At 33.7% G+C, this 16,328-nt stretch overlaps 1 protein-coding gene and 1 long non-coding RNA gene across 2 annotated transcripts in view; both read right to left on the reverse strand.

Annotated features, from left to right (window-relative positions):
• Positions 1–2,869: 2,869 nt before the first annotated feature.
• Positions 2,870–4,655, reverse strand: LOC137574207 (uncharacterized). Its single transcript, XR_011031956.1, has 3 exons — positions 3,794–4,655; positions 2,968–3,718; positions 2,870–2,891 (listed from the first exon to the last, which is right to left on the reverse strand). It is a non-coding gene; the product is annotated as an uncharacterized lncRNA (long non-coding RNA).
• Positions 4,656–8,143: 3,488 nt separating this feature from the next.
• The window catches only part of shep (alan shepard), a 147,044-nt gene continuing 138,859 nt past the window's right edge, over positions 8,144–16,328 (reverse strand). Inside the window, 5 exon segments of the mRNA XM_068285802.1 lie at positions 8,144–12,275; positions 12,383–12,428; positions 13,572–13,729; positions 14,250–14,848; positions 14,979–15,120. Of these exon segments, the coding sequence (XP_068141903.1) occupies positions 13,586–13,729; positions 14,250–14,848; positions 14,979–15,120 (885 nt within the window). The 3' untranslated portion in view covers positions 8,144–12,275; positions 12,383–12,428; positions 13,572–13,585.

The raw sequence follows: 16,328 nt of genomic DNA on the forward strand, positions 1-16,328 counted from the left end.
TAATTTTTAATTAGAAAATTTATGTTGCATACTTTTGGGGTTAATAATATGAATTTTTTAAAAAAGTGTTGCCTACTTATTGGGGGTAAAAAGGAATTTACAGATAATTCGCATGTCCTTGGATGGATCAGGACGAAAATGGTGTCAAACGAATCCTTTCAACAAGGACAATAATCTGTCAAAAGGACATCCCGATAATCCTGCAAGGAGCTCAGATATTAAGGATTTTCTGATTTTCCGGTTTTGTTGCATACTTTTAGGCGATTTGGCTTTTTAAGATCCTCAAAAAATTTGTGTTGCATACTTCTAGGCGTTTGAGCTTGTGGGGTACCAAAATAAATTTTTGTTGCATACTTTTAGGCGTTTGGACTTGTGGGGAAGACAAATAAATTTTTACTGCATACTTTTAGGCGTTTGAGCGTGTGGGGTACTAAAATTAAAATCTGTTGCCTACTTTTAGGTGTTTGGGCTTGTACGATCCGCCACAAGCTCCAACGCCTAAAAGTATGCAGTAAAAATTTATTTTTCTTCCCCACACGCTCAACCGCCTAAAAGTATGCAACAGATTTTAATTTTAGTACCCCACAAGCCCAAACGCCTAAAAGTATGCCGCAGATTTTATTTTTGATACCCTACAAGCTCAAACGCCTAGAAGTATGCAACACAAATTTTTTGAGGATCTTAAATAGCCAAAACGCCTAAAACTATGCAATAAAACCGAAAAATCAGAAAATCCTTAATATCTCAGGTCCTTGCAGGATTATCGGGATGTCCTTTTGACAGATTATTGTCCTTGTTGAAAGGATTCGTTTGACACCATTTTCGTCCTGATCCATCCAAGGACATGCGAATTATCTGTAAATTCCTTTTTACCCCCAATAAGTAGGCAACACTTTTTTAAAAAATTCATATTATTAACCCCAAAAGTATGCAACATAAATTTTCTAATTAAAAATTACAAGTCCAAAATTCAGAAAACTGCTTATATCTCGGCTATTTTAAGGCTAACTGGGATGTCCTTTGGCCATATTAACGTCCTTCTTCGTCCGCATCGACTGAGATCATAAGGTCCTGGAATGTCCTTCGGATAGCTGAGAACAAGGACATTTTCGTTAATTTTTGTGACCTCCGTTCTTAGATGACCCCAACTTTTTTTCATGCCAATCCGTAAAGATCATCAAGGACAACATAGGAAGGCATGTCCTTTCGTCCTGCGGCAGGATTTGCGGATTTTAGAGCTGAAAAACGAAAAAAGGATTATTTTCTCCAGCGTATAACTTCGCAGGACATTGACGGATTTCGACAGGACATACCTTTTCTGTTTCTCCAGGATCGGGACTATCGATCTGCATTCAAGGATTTTCAATATCCTTCCAAAAATGTTGCTCGATTTTTTGTAAGGGGGTGAGCCACAAAAAATGGCCAAAAAGTCGTAAAAATAACATAAATGTCCTTATAACTCAGCCATTTCAAGGACAATCAGGATGTCCTTTGGCCAGATGGTAGTCCTTAATGACCCGCTTTGACTGACACCAACAGATCCTGGAATGTCCTTTGGGAAGCTGAGATACAAGGACATTTCTGTTGAACGTAAAATTGCAAATATCTCGCGAGTCCTTTGAAGGATCAGGACGAATTTGATGTTAAAATATTTGAATCATCAAGGACTACATTTGGTGTAAAGGACATGGCGATCGTCCTGCGGAGAGCGGAGATATCAAGGATTTTGTAGTTTTCATCAGATATTTTTATCCTTTGCTTTAATTTGGGACTTGGAAAAAATTACAAGTCCAAAATTCAGAAAACTGCTCATAACTCGGCTATTTTAAGGCTAACTGGGATGTCCTTTGGCCATATTAACGTCCTTCTTCGTCCACATCGACTGAGATCATAAGGTCCTGGAATGTCCTTCGGATAGCTGACAACAAGGACATTTTCGTTAATTTTTGTGACCTCCGTTCTTAGATGACCCCAACTTTTTTTCATGCCAATCCGTAAAGATCATCAAGGACATCATAGCGAGCCATGTCCTTTCGTCCTGCGGCAGGATTTGCGGATTTTAGAGCTAAAAAACGAAAAAAGGATTATTTTTTCTAGCGTATAACTTCGCAGGACATTGACGGATTTCGACAGGACATACCTTTTCTGTTTCTCCAGGATCGGGACTATCGATCTGCATTCAAGGATTTTCAATATCCTTCCAAAAATGTTGCTCGATTTTTTGTAAGGGGGTGAGCCACAAAAATGGCCAGAAAGTGGTAAAAATAACATAAATGTCCTTATAACTCAGCCATTTCAAGGACAATCAGGATGTGCTTTGGCCAGATGGTAGTCCGTGATTACCCGCTTTGACTGACACCAACAGATTCTGGAATGTCCTTTGGGAAGCTGAGATACAAGGACATTTCTGTTTGACGTAAAATTGCAAATATCTCGCGAGTCCTTTGAAGGATCAGGACGAATTTGATGTTAAAATATTTGAATCATCAAGGACTACATTTGGTGTAAAGGACATGGCGATCGTCCTGCGGAGAGCGGAGATATCAAGGATTTTGTAGTTTTCATCAGATATTTTTATCCTTTGCTTCAATTTGGGACTTGGAAAAAATTACAAGTCCAAAAATCAGAAAACTGCTCATAACTCGGTCGTTTTAAGGACAAGAAGAATGTCGTTTGGCCTAAGGGAGCTTCTTGACCATGGGCATCGATTGATATCACCAGGTCCTGGAATGTCCTTCGGATAGCTGAGAACAAGGACATTTTCGTTAATTTTTGTGACCTCCGTTCTTAGATGACCCCAACTTTTTTTCATGCCAATCCGTAAAGATCATCAAGGACATCATAGCGAGCCATGTCCTTTCGTCCTGCGGCAGGATTTGCGGATTTTAGAGCTAAAAAAACGAAAAAAGGATTATTTTTTCTAGCGTATAACTTCGCAGGACATTGACGGATTTCGACAGGACATACCTTTTCTGTTTCTCCAGGATCGGGACTATCGATCTGCATTCAAGGATTTTCAATATCCTTCCAAAAATGTTGCTCGATTTTTTGTAAGGGGGTGAGCCACAAAAATGCCCAAAAAGTCGTAAAAATAACATAAATGTCCTTATAACTCAGCCATTTCAAGGACAATCAGGATGTCCTTTGGCCAGATGGTAGTCCTTAATGACCCGCTTTGACTGACACCAACAGATCCTGGAATGTCCTTTGGGAAGCTGAGATACAAGGACATTTCTGTTGAACGTAAAATTGCAAATATCTCGCGAGTCCTTTGAAGGATCAGGACGAATTTGATGTTAAAATATTTGAATCATCAAGGACTACATTTGGTGTAAAGGACATGGCGATCGTCCTGCGGAGAGCGGAGATATCAAGGATTTTGTAGTTTTCATCAGATATTTTTATCCTTTGCTTTAATTTGGGACTTGGAAAAAATTACAAGTCCAAAATTCAGAAAACTGCTCATAACTCGGCTATTTTAAGGCTAACTGGGATGTCCTTTGGCCATATTAACGTCCTTCTTCGTCCGCATCGACTGAGATCATAAGGTCCTGGAATGTCCTTCGGATAGCTGACAACAAGGACATTTTCGTTAATTTTTGTGACCTCCGTTCTTAGATGACCCCAATATTTTTTCATGCCAATCCGTAAAGATCATCAAGGACATCATGGCGAGCCATGTCCTTTCGTCCTGCGGCAGGATTTGCGGATTTTAGAGCTAAAAAACGAAAAAAGGATTATTTTTTCTAGCGTATAACTTCGCAGGACATTGACGGATTTCGACAGGACATACCTTTTCTGTTTCTCCAGGATCGGGACTATCGATCTGCATTCAAGGATTTTCAATATCCTTCCAAAAATGTTGCTCGATTTTTTGTAAGGGGGTGAGCCACAAAAATGGCCAAAAAGTCGTAAAAATAACATAAATGTCCTTATAACTCAGCCATTTCAAGGACAATCAGGATGTGCTTTGGCCAGATAGTAGTCCTTAATGACCCGCTTCGACTGACACCAACAGATCCTGGAATGTCCTTCGGGAAGCTGAGATAAAAGGACATTTATGTTTGACGTAAAATTGCAAATATCTCGAGAGTCCTTTGAAAGATCAGGACAAAGATGGTGTCAAAAAGTTCCAATCATCAAGCACCAAAGTCGGTGCAAAGGACATCTCGATAGTCCTGCGGAGAGCTGAGATATCAAGGATTTTATGGTTTTTGTCGAGTTTTCTGCCCACTTGGTTTAATTTGGGACTTAGCAAAAGTCCATGTCCAAAAAACTGAAGTATGCTCATAAATCGATTATATTAACGCCAATTTTAGTGTCCTTTGGGTGGGTTAAGCTAAAGTGTAATTATTTGATATCCTTGGGCTTAAGATATAAATTTGAATGTGAAATTGTTTATTTGGGTAAAGGTTAATAAATATATTTCAGTTCTTTCACATCAATCCGCGTCGACTATTTTATTTTGGATTTTCCTCCTTCATGTACTAGCCAGCGGTAATGCACACGTTATCGATAACGATAACTAATCGGATTTTGTGTTTAACAGCACCCTGTTAAGTATTTGTTATCGACATGTTTGCTCACTGTTAAAAACTCAAATGTTCGATGACTTTCAAACAACGTACTCACTTTTCGTAAGAAATCGTCAAAGTTCCTTGTAATCCTGATAAATAAATAAATGTCATTATCTATTTTGTTTTCTTACAGAAAATCAATTTGTCTTTTATTGATTCAGAAAGAGTTCAGTTTGTTTTTTTTTTTTTTTTTTTGTTTTTTCTTTTTTGTTTTTTGCTTGTTTTTTTTGTTTTTTTGTTTTTTTTTTTTTTTTTTTTTTTTTTTTTTTTTTTTTGGATGACAGCATTTGTTGCTCTTTAGTGTTCGTTTTTTTTTTTTTTTTTGTTCAAAGAGACCTTTTTTGGTTGTTGTTGTTGTTGTTATTATTTTTCATTCATTTGTTGTTTTGTTTTATTTAAGTTTTTGCTATGTTTTCTCTGGTTTTACTGCTTCCATATTCTTTTACTGGGCAGAAGAAGAGAGTATTCTATATTCTTGCCTCCATTTTCACTGCTTCATGATTTTCTTCTATCTCTCTCTGATGTTTCAGTTACTTACAATTAAGATTTAATGTTTTATTTATTTTATTTTCTGTTTGGTTTTTTCTTTTCATTTCTTATTTTTGTTTTTTTTTTTTTTTTTTTCAACTAGTCTTACTTTTTTCTTAAGCGAAATAAGCACAAAAGCTGCAAAATGTTTTTTGCTTAAACTATATCTTTTTTTTTCCTTTCATTTTTCTTTACTTTCATTTTTGGTTGTTGTTTTTTTTTTTTTTTTTTAATTTAAACTTTATCTCCTTGGCTCCAAATTTGGGATTTGTTAGGTTTTTTGTTTTAAAGATTTTTTTTTTTTAATGTATGATTTTTTGCATTAAAGTTGAGAGGGCACAAAACGTACGCGTATAAATTTGAAAGTTCTAGCAAAGTTTATGCATTTTTTTTCTTCTTGTTTTTCTTGTCTTTTTTTTCCATTTGGGTTTGTATTGTTTGTGTTTTTTTTTTTTTTTGGGGGAATTTTTTTCTTGTTTTGTTTGTTAGCTTTTTACTAGAGTTTTATTTGTTAATACAAAAATGCTTAAAAGCTTCACATTGATGCAAAAAATAATACCTTAAAAAATACACAGAGAAGTGGAAAATGTTTTTTTTTTTTTTTTTTTTTTGTTTTTCTTTTTTTTGCTTGGAGAGTTACAAAGAGAGATATAGTTTTTTTTTTTTTTGTTTTGGTTTTTCGAATTTGTTATAGGTTCGTGTGTTTATTCATTCAGTTATCAGTCATGATATAAAGACAGTGGCCTCTGCGGGTTCGGGTTTGCCCCTTTCTCGAGGTCAATCAAAGGAAAATGGCTAATCAAATTGGGGTCAAAAGTCGTTTGTTCTCTTCGCCCATGAAAGCAATTTCAAACTTTATTTCAATCGAAGAATGAAAGGACATAAAGGACGAGGGATTGCCTTTGGGATTATTGAGTGATAATCTCGGCCACTGTCTTTGCACGATGATCGAATTACCGTTTCATTTCGTTTCGTTTCATAAGACAAAAAATGAATTAAGTTCTTTAAAAGACTTTGATTTTAAAACTTAAAGATAGCAACAAGCAAAATTTACATTATTATTTCATTTAAGATTTTTCGGTTTTGGTTTTCTTTTCTTTCTCTAAGTTAAGTTAGCTGCTTGTCGTTTTGTTTTTATTTTACTTAAACTTAGTTTTTCTTCTTCTGTATTTTTTGTATTGTTGGTTTTTGTTTTTTGTTTTTTGTCGTCGTTAAATTTAATGAGCTTTGTTTTTCCATTTACGTTTTTTTTAAATTATTATTTTTTTTTTTTTGTTGATTTTCTTAGCGTCATCTGCTTCTTCGCTCTTTGTTTTTGTTTTTCCTCTTTTGACTTTTTTATGTTTCTTTATTTTAGGTTCTTTCTCTTGGGGTTACTTTCTTTTTCTTTTTTGTTTTTGTTTTTTGTCATCAAAAAAGTTGTCAAAAAAATATATATATTCATCATTTGGTTTTTTGTGTGTTTTCTTTTTTGTTTTTTACCTTGTCTTAATTAAAAAAATGTTTCTCCTCTGCCTTTCTTTAGCCCATATTCTTCTTCTTCTTCTTGATCAGCTGCTGCTGTTTGCTTTATCCTTTCTTTATCCTTTATTATTATTCAATTATTTTGCGACGACTCATTTTCAATTTTGTTTTTCCTTTTTGAAAATAATTAACAAAAAAAATCAAGGAAAAAAATTCCAACAAAAATTCTTTAACAAGGGGGCGTGGCTTTTCCGAAGGAGGGGCAGTGGGGGTGTGGTGAGGGGTCATTTAAGCACACAATTTCAACTACAAATGGGGACAAACAAAAATTAAAAACAATAAAAACGAAAAACAATAAAAACGAAAAATGTAAAAAAAAAATTTTTTGCCTTTTCTTTTACATTTTTTTTTGTTTGTTGTTTGTAATTATTATTAGTTTTGTTTTTTGATATATTTTTTTTTAAATTTTTTCTTTTGTTTTTTTTTTTTTTTTTTGGTAAATTTTTATTCAGAATTTTCTTAGATTTTTCAAATTTATTTTACGCTCTAAGGACATAAAAATTACTTCATTTGAAATTTTTTTCCATTTTCTTTGCCGAAAAAACAAAATCAATCAAATACATATATATATATATGTATATATATGTATTTCAAACTTATGCAGAAATCTTAGCAAAGATTTGCTTTTATTTTATAATTCTTTTTTTTTTTGTTTTCTTCTCTTTTATTTAGTTTGCTTTGTTTTGTAAATAAATTAACTACTTAAAATTAGTTAAAAAACTAAAGGTAAAACGTTTGCTTTTTCTTTTTTTCCCTCTTCTTCTTCTTCTCCTGCTTCATCTTCTGCTTTAGCTTCATCTAATTTTAACTTTTAAATTATATATTAAAAAAAAAAAAAAAACAAATTACAAGAAAAAAAAAAAAAGAGTACAAAACAAAAATAAATTGCATAATCAGAACGAACAAAAAAAAAAAAAAAAAATCAATATTTATATATAAGAAAACATAATATTTAATACATAATACATAAACCTAAGAAGCTCCAGTGAAAGAAAAAAAATAAAAACTAAACTCTGCAAAATCGTTTACCAACACTGAATTATCTTGCTCTCACGACTCCGACAACACTCCCGCCATTGGCTTCCCACTTGCATCCTTTATCCTGGCTTCTGCTCACGTCTCTAACTACACAAAAATCGTCTAAACTTGCTAATCCACTAAAAAAAAAAAAAAAAAAAAAAAAAAAAAAAAGAGAGAGGAAGAGAAACACTAATTTTTAACGCGTTTTGTTTTGTTTTGTTTTCCTAGGCGTTAGCTTAATTGTTTACTTGTTTTTCTTTTTGTTGTTGTTGTTGTATTTCTACCAAACTAAAACTACTTTCATTACTTCTGCTCCGTCTTAAACTTGATTTTCATTTTCTGGTTTTTCAACAATGTTTTTACTTGACATCATCTGCCATCTTCCATCCATCCCGTTTTCTTCTTCTACTCTCAGAAACTATCGAGAGAACAAACTTTTCCTTTGCTAATCATCCACTCTTCTCTCTCTCTCTCTCTCTCTCTCTCTCTCTCTCTTTTGTCTCGTCGTTTCATTTCCATTCTGCATTTAGCTTTTTTCTCTTGCTTTCTTTCTGTTTTGCTTTTTACTTAGATTTACTAAACTTACTTGACTAAAGCTTTGATCTTATTAACTAGTTTCTCTCCTCATTCATCTTCTCCTGCTTCAACTTTGCAAAACTTTTCCTCTCTCTCTTTCTCTCCCTCACTCGATCTTTACTAAACTTCTTTATCCTTTCTTTTCTTTTGTAATTTACTTAGATAAGAGCAAAAAAAAAAAAACCAAAAAGAAAAACGTTTCATAAATTTCGAAAAAAAAAAAACCCACAAAAGGAAGAAGAAAAAAATTGCACATTGTGTGAGATTTGTTTAAACAAAACAAAAAAAAATAAACACCAAAAATTAGGCAAAGGTTAGGTTAATGTTTGTTGTTAATGTTTTCATGTTGTTTGTTGTTGTTGTTGTTGTATTTGTGATTTTTCATGTTTCTAGTTGTATTTGTTTTGGAATGTGGGCAAACAGTTTTCATTCTCTATTCATTCTCCCTGCGCGAAGAGTGCGAGTGAGAAAGGGACAGAAAGCTTAGTTTTTAGTTTCCCTCTCTAAGGATTTTCCTGTCTTTTCTTTTCTTTCCTTTTCTTTCTTTTCCCTTCATTGAACTGTTTTCCTTAGCTGTCAGTCTGAAGCAATCGAAATTTGTTTTTTTTTTTTTTGTTTGTTTTATAGGAAAATGATAATTCCTAAACTAAAGAAAAACTTTTTTATCATCTCCATTTTTTATGTTGTTGTTTTTGTTTATAAATTTTATCAATTTAGTTTTGGTTTTTTTCCTTTTCTTTTGTTTTTAGTTTTTTTTTTTTGGTTTTTTGTTTTTTTAGAGGCTTAGGAAGACTTTTGGCTTTGCTTTTGTGTGTGTGTGTGTTTGTGTGTGTGTGTTTGTGTGTGTGTGTTTGTTTCTTTCATGTTAATTTCATTTCATTCAAGTATATATATATATATATATATATATATCTGTGTTCAAATTCAAAATCAAGGAATGTTCTTCTTCGTTCATCTTCTTCGTTCTATTAGAGATTCACACGTTCTTTCTTTCTTTCTATCATTCTTCTTTCTTTCTTTGTTTTCTTTTGATGATGATAAAACAAATTTAAAATCACAAATACAATAAGTGTGTGTGTGTGTGTGTGTGTGTGTGTGTGTGTGTAGTACAATTAACAAAATAAGCAATAAATATTTGTTTTTAGTAAAGAATTTTGCCTTTTCCCCTTCTTTCATTCTCTAGCTCTTTTTTTGTTTCCTTTCTTCTGCTTTCCTTCACTTTATGCTAATTTCTTATTTCTCCCTCTATCCTCCACACTTTTGCCTTATTTCTTTGTTTGTCTATAATCTAATTTTCTTTTGCCTCTTCCTCTCTTTCTTTCATCTCTCATCCTTGAGACTTACTAAAAAGAAAATGTGTGTGTTTTTTTTAATGTTTTTTTTTTTTGGTTGCTTTTGCTGGGCAACTTCTCTCGTCCTTCTGCTTTCCTTCCTCGACTCGTCTCTTATGATCTAAGAAAAAAAAAATATTACTAATCTTAGATTTCTTTTTCTTTTCTTTTTGTTTGTTTTTGTTTATCTTGTTTGTGTTTTCCTTTTTTGTTTTCATTAAATTTAACATTAAATTTTCTTTGCAACAACAACAACTCTAAATTTTTTCTCTCTGTGTTGCTACTTTGCTTTTTCTTACTTCATTTTGTTGTTTTTTTTTTTTTGTTTCTGCTACTTTCTCCTTTCATTTGCCTCTCTTCTTCGCTCTTTCCGCTTTTTGTTTTTTGAAAAAAAAAAAAATTCTTTTTTTTTTTTTTTTTTTTGCTTTGCTGTTTGTTTTATCTTTATCATTTCTACTTTACTACTCTCTTATGTTGTTGTTGTTGTTGTTGTTTTTCTGGCTACAAGTTTTTTTGACTACTTTTTTTTGCTTTTTCTATTTGTTATGGGGGAGGAGGAGAAGGAGTAGGAGGAGGAGGAGGGTGGAAGGGGTACTCCACTCTCATCTCGATTCTTTTATAAAGTGTTTTTCTTTTTTGTTTGCCTCTTCCGTTTTCACTTCACTTTTCTGTTTTTTGTTTTGTTTTCTTTCGTTTCTTAGGTCTAGCAAAAAAAAAAAAAAGACGTACAGTTAAACGTAAAAAACTGTAGACAGCTACAAAAAATTCATTAAACCGACTGATGAGCACAAAAAATATGCTAAAAACTAGTACAAGATTTTCCTTTACTCCTTTTCCTTGTCTACTACCTTCTTCTTCTCATCTTCCTTTGCTGCTTTACTTTTCTGCTACTTTTCTATCTTTTGTTTTTATATTCTTCTGCTGCATTTGCATCTTATCGTCTCTCTTTACTTTTGTTTTCTGTTTTTGTTTTTATTTTCTACTACTAAATCTTTTGTTTTTCTTAATTTCTTTTACTTTTTTTTGTTTTTTGTTTTTACTAAGATCTTAAATTTAAATTATTTATTTTTTTGAAGTTTCTTTCATTCTTCCCTACACATTTTCCTTTTTTCTTTTCTTTTTTCTTTCTTTCTTCTTCTTCTGTTGTTCATTTTAGAGTTCTTTGAAGTTGACATGAAAATGAATATTAGTTAAAAAGGTTTTTTTTTTTCGTTTTTCGCTTTTTCTTATTTTGTTTTTGTGTTTTGTTTTTAGAACAGAGAAACAATTTAAATTTTATTTTGTTGTTGTTGTTGTTGTTTGTTTTTTTTAGTTGCTTTTTACAAAACAATTGATTTTCTTTCTGCCTTTTCGCTTTATAGCTTTCATCATCTTCGTTTCCGCATGCTTTCCATTTTGTTTTTCTAACTACATTTCCGTTTTTCTTGTTTATCTTATGTTTTTGTTTTTTGTTTTTTTCTCTTTGTTTTTGTTTTATTTGTTTGTTTTGTTTTCTGCTAAGCTTTTTGTGCTTACATTTTCCTTTCACTTTCGCTCCCAAACTGAAAATGAAAATCTTTGTTTTTTCCTCTAAGGTAAAAAAGTTTGCTTGATCATTTTCCTTATTTCCACGTGTGTTTTCGCCTTCGCGTCTCTTTTCACTTTTCCTGCATTTGCTTCTACTGTTCCGTCTCTTGTTTTTCACTTATGTTAAAGTTTGACTTCTCAAAAATGTTGTTGTTGTTGTTGTTCTACTTCTTCTTGTTGTTTGCTGTTGGCTTTTGCTTTACACACTTTCCTTTGCTAAGCTTTCTTCTGTGATACAATGTGGGTTTCTTCCCTATTTTCTTTCCCTTTCCTTTTCACTTGTGTTTTATCATCTTCCACTTATAGTTCTCTTCTGCTTAACTTTCCTCTTTCACTTCACTTTCTCCTAGCAGTTGCAGCAGAGTTTTGTGTAAATATTTTCTACTGCCTCTCCAATTTCTTCCTTCTAATCTGCTTAGTTTGCTCCTTCCTCTGATCTTTCGCTATGGGGTTTCTTTCTATTTATTTTCTTTAATCTTTGTGTGGTTTCTTCTCCTTTTTTGCTTATGTTGTTGTTTTCCTTTTTTTGTTTTTGTTTTATGTTTTGCTTTAATCTTTATTTAGGTGTATAAACTATTTTCTAATATTTTAAGTTTAGTCTTTGCTTTTCTTCACTTTTTTACGCTCATGTTCTTAACTCTTTTCTTCCACTTTGCGTCCACTTGCACTCTCTACACATGCGTCGTCTCCTCACTCTCTCTCTCTCTCTCTCTATCTTTCTCTCGATCCTAGCTCTTACATTTTAGTTATGTATTCTTCTTTATCATTTCTCTTGCTTAATTTTATACATATTTACTCCTTCATCTTTACTTTCACATCCCATTTCGTTTCTCTCATTTCTCATTTCTTGTTTTATTTTATCTTCTTAAACTTGTATTAGTGAACAGCATTGTCTTGTTGTTGTTATTGCTGCTGCTCCTTCAGGGCATCCGCTTGATTGGCTGCTTAATTTCATCATGATGTTGATTCTTTCATTCATCGCTTTATCCTCTATCTCTTTTGCTGATTTGCTCCTTTCTCCAGTTTATCCATAGTTCATACGCGCTCGAACCGCTTTCTCCGCTTTCTCCTTTCACCTCCAATCGCATTCATCACTCTTCGTCGTCCCAACGTGTCTTATATAGTACTCAAATCGGGTACTAATACATTATATCTGCAAGAATTGAAAGTTAGTATAAAACTGATCTCAAACGAAAGTTTAGTTTTCTCCCAAAAGGATATACAATATGATTTCATGATAATGTGTGTTCAGATATTTACCTAGTATGGTATTACCAGTGGTGTTTTTGACTGCTTAGTAACTATACTAAGTATGAGAAATGGTGTTGTTGTTGTTGTTGTTGATGGTTGGTTGGTTGGTTGTTTGTTGGTTTTGGCACAAGCATTCAACAAGAAAGAGAAAGTTGAAAGTAAACGATAAGTTTGATTTATTTTGTTTTAGGTTTTTCTTTTTAGGTTTTAGACAAAACAATAAAACGTGTAGAAAAGAAAATTGTCTATAATGAATAGATTTTTGTTTTTGTTTTTTGTTTTTTGATAGCAAACAGGCAAGCAAGCAACAACAAAGCAGCACACAAAAACCACAAAAACCAAGATGAATGAACAAAAGCATGGAAAAGGTATACTAGTGACAGGTTTTTAACTACTATAAGAGGAGGGTTAGGGTTAGGAAGCGGATGATTGTGACTACTCCCTTTCGCCCTAGAACTAAAACACTTTAGTTTAGTATTAATGTTAGTTTCAATTGGATTATATCCTCTCTATTTTGAAATGTTCATTTAGGATGCGGAACGAACTTTGGAGTGAAGATAACTCACTAGAGTAATCATTTCATTTGTAGAGTTAGTTTGACTGAAAATTGAATCTTATTGAATAAATTTTAATTGAATATATAAATTAGTTATAGAAATTTCCCTAGATAATTGCAATTTCTGATCTATTTTATAAGTGTGAGTGGGTGAGTGAGGCAGTAAGTAATGATGATGGATGAGTAGGCGAAGAGATCATTGAGAGAATTTGCAAATGAATCAAATGTGAGGCGAGTGACAAACAGAGAGAGATAGAGAGAGAGAGAAGGAGAGAGAACATACTAATGATAAATGAAAAGGAGAGGCAAATGGTAGTGATGATGATGATGATGAAAGCAGAGTTTTCACAGCGCACATGCAGAATAAACCAGTGTTGGAAAATGTCTCTTTACTATGTGAAATTGTGTGAGTGTGCAAAAAAACCAAAGAAAAATGGAAAGGAAAGGAAAGCATATATGAAGCGGAAATGTTAAAAGCAACATTCATTCTTCTCTGGAGAGAAAGCAGAGAGCAAAGAGGTAGAGAAACAGAGTGAAATAGATGATGAAACAGACAGAGAGACAGAGTGAGTGTGAGAAAGAGAGACAAAGAGAGAGAGAGAGAGAGAGTGACAAAGAGATCATCGAGAGCATTTCACTCACCTCGCGAAGAAGACCTATTTGGGAGCGGCTTGATGTGGATACTGTGTGTATGCCTCGTCGGGTGATGCAGCTGTGCTAGCCTGTTCGGAATCTGTCATTGGCATTGTTGGTATAATAGTTGGTGGTGGTGCATAATATGGATAAGTTGGACTAATATACTGTAACGATGGAGAAAAGTTCTATAAAAGAAAACGAAATGAACGAACAAAAAAAAAAAAAAACCAAGAAACAAAAAGAAAAAAAAAAAAAACGAAAAACAAGAAAGAAAAAAAAGTTTGACAAAAATAAAGAGGTTCAAATATATATATCACAAAGAGAAAGAGAGAGAGAAAGAAAGAGAGAGAGAGAATGGAGAGGAAAAAGGATAAAAAGAGATATACAATTTATATACGAAAATTTATCAATCGATCTCATAGCCCCCCTCCCCAACGTCAGCCTCTGGAGTTGGTTGGGGGGCAGCAGGGCAGGGCAAGAGATCGGTTATCAGCAATTTCAGTTTTCTTATCTTTCTTAGAATTTACTCATTTTCTTTTTTCTTTCAGCTTGCGGGGTTACTAAAGTTCTGTCTCTATACTACATATACAGTTTTTGTTTTTATATATACATCATATATAATAGAATATATATATATAGGTATTGTTGAAGGATTATCTAAAGTGTTATCATCGATTTGCTTACAGAGTTGCCAATTTGCAGAGTGGCCAACTGGGGCATCATTGTTCCATATGGCACACCTGTATCACCACTGACCATCATTGAAATGCCACGTGGTTGCACCTGATTAACAGCCTCCGGTTTGTACGAGGTGACGCCCAATTGTGGAGCTGCCATTTGCATGTACTAAGAGAGGGAGGAGGAGAGAAACAAGTTAGGCACTGCTCACTCACAGTGGATGGGTTAACTCACCTGATCATCTACCTGAGTGATCGGTTGGGTCATCATATAGCCGGGTATCCATTGAGAACCAGCCACTGGATAACCACCCACCGGGGGAGCACTGAATCTAGAATATGGCACTCCAATGGGTGTGCCCACATTCACACTGACACCATTCTGCTGCAATGTGGGATCATAGGCAACGGGTATACCCTCGGCGGACACATCACGCCACGCACGCGCATTCGGATCGGGAGTCTTGAAGAGATTCTTCTTTTTTGGTCCACCGTCGGCGAATTTCACCAACAATGGATCTTTGGCACCCGGTATTGTGTTACCATTGAACATCTGAATGATTTGTTCGCATTTCTCGCGGCTCTCCATGCGGGCAAAGCCAACGCCTAACAAAAACCAAAGAAATTTCAATTAGATTTGTTCTAAGGATTAACTTATATCGATTCAAAATGGTTTAGTTATGTACGATCATCTGGAAACTCACACAATGTGCATCCTTTTTGCACTTTTACTTACCCTTTGAATTCATTTGCTGATCACGCAATATTCTGGTCGAAACAACTTGTCCATATTTCGATAGCATTGCCTCCAGATCAGTTTCCTTGAAATGTGGCGGCAAATTTGCAATATACAAATTTGTGGGATCCTGTTCCTGTTGCTGTGTAGTTTGGGGGTAGCAGGAGTTGATTGGTTGGTAGGTAGATTGGGTGGGATTGGGTTGGTGGTTTTTCGTGGGAGTTGTGTGTGTGGGGGGAGGTAAGTGGAGAGTACGACAGATTTGTTTTTGTTGGTCAGATTTGTTTGTTTGTATTTTGATTGGTTTTCATCATCATTCGTTTTTTTTTTTTTTTTTTGTTTATTGGTTAAACAAAATGTTTGGTTGGTTACACAAACAAAAGCGTTTTTGGCGATAAGCACAAATTGGTTGGTTGTTTCGAGTGTGTGCGTGTGTGATGCATGGATGGGTGGTTTAGTGGGTGGTGGTGGTGGCGGTGGTTCAGGTGGTTGGTGGTTGTGGTTTGTTGTAGTGCGTTTTGGGTGAGGCGAGTAACATATAGACGACGACAACGACGACACAACGACGAGAGCAGCGATAAGTAGTAGTTGAGTTTGGTTTATTTTTTTTTTCGTTTTTCGTTTTTGTTTTCGTAAAAGGAGGAGAATATAAAAAATGTAGAAAAATTTTGTCATTAGTAAATAAATTTCAGTTAATAAAACATTCCGCAAAATTGGTTTTTGTGTTCTCCTTTTCTTTCATAAAAAAAAAAAAAAAACAATTTGTTCTTGTATTTCTTGAATTTGTTTGTATGTATTGGTGTTGGTGTGTGTTAGTGTGCGTGTGTATGAGTTTAGATGTGTGTGTGTGTGTGTGTGTGTGTATAAGTGTGCCTGGCTCTATGATCAATGTTCAAGTGTAAGAGTGTGTTCTGTGTGTGTGTGTGTGTGTGAAATAGCCTCAAGACTTAATTTTCATTTTTTTTTTTTTTTTCAATAATATTTTCAAGACCTAAATATATATATATATATATATATGATTATATACATATATATATACATATATGTGATTAAAGTTAGATACTTAACCCTACTTAATGGGTTTGTTTGAAACTCAAATTTGCCATCAACTGGGAACAGTTTCCTCTTACTGGAGGATTATTTTTAGAGTTGACTGTTTATTTGGGATTTCAATATCAGATTCACATTCATCGGGTTTCATTGTGAAGTGTTTTGAATATAAAACGAGATGGCAAATTAGTTTAAACAATTCCCTTTGTAGAACGCATGATCCCCGCCCCCTTTTTGAGCCTGACTTCGTTTTGTTTATTTGTGTGATTGATTTGTGATAATGTTTCTCAAGTTTTCTAG

Source organism: Drosophila tropicalis, unplaced genomic scaffold (assembly GCF_018151085.1).
Source record: "Drosophila tropicalis isolate 14030-0801.00 unplaced genomic scaffold, ASM1815108v1 contig_443, whole genome shotgun sequence".
Classification (NCBI taxonomy): Eukaryota; Metazoa; Arthropoda; class Insecta; order Diptera; family Drosophilidae; genus Drosophila; species Drosophila tropicalis.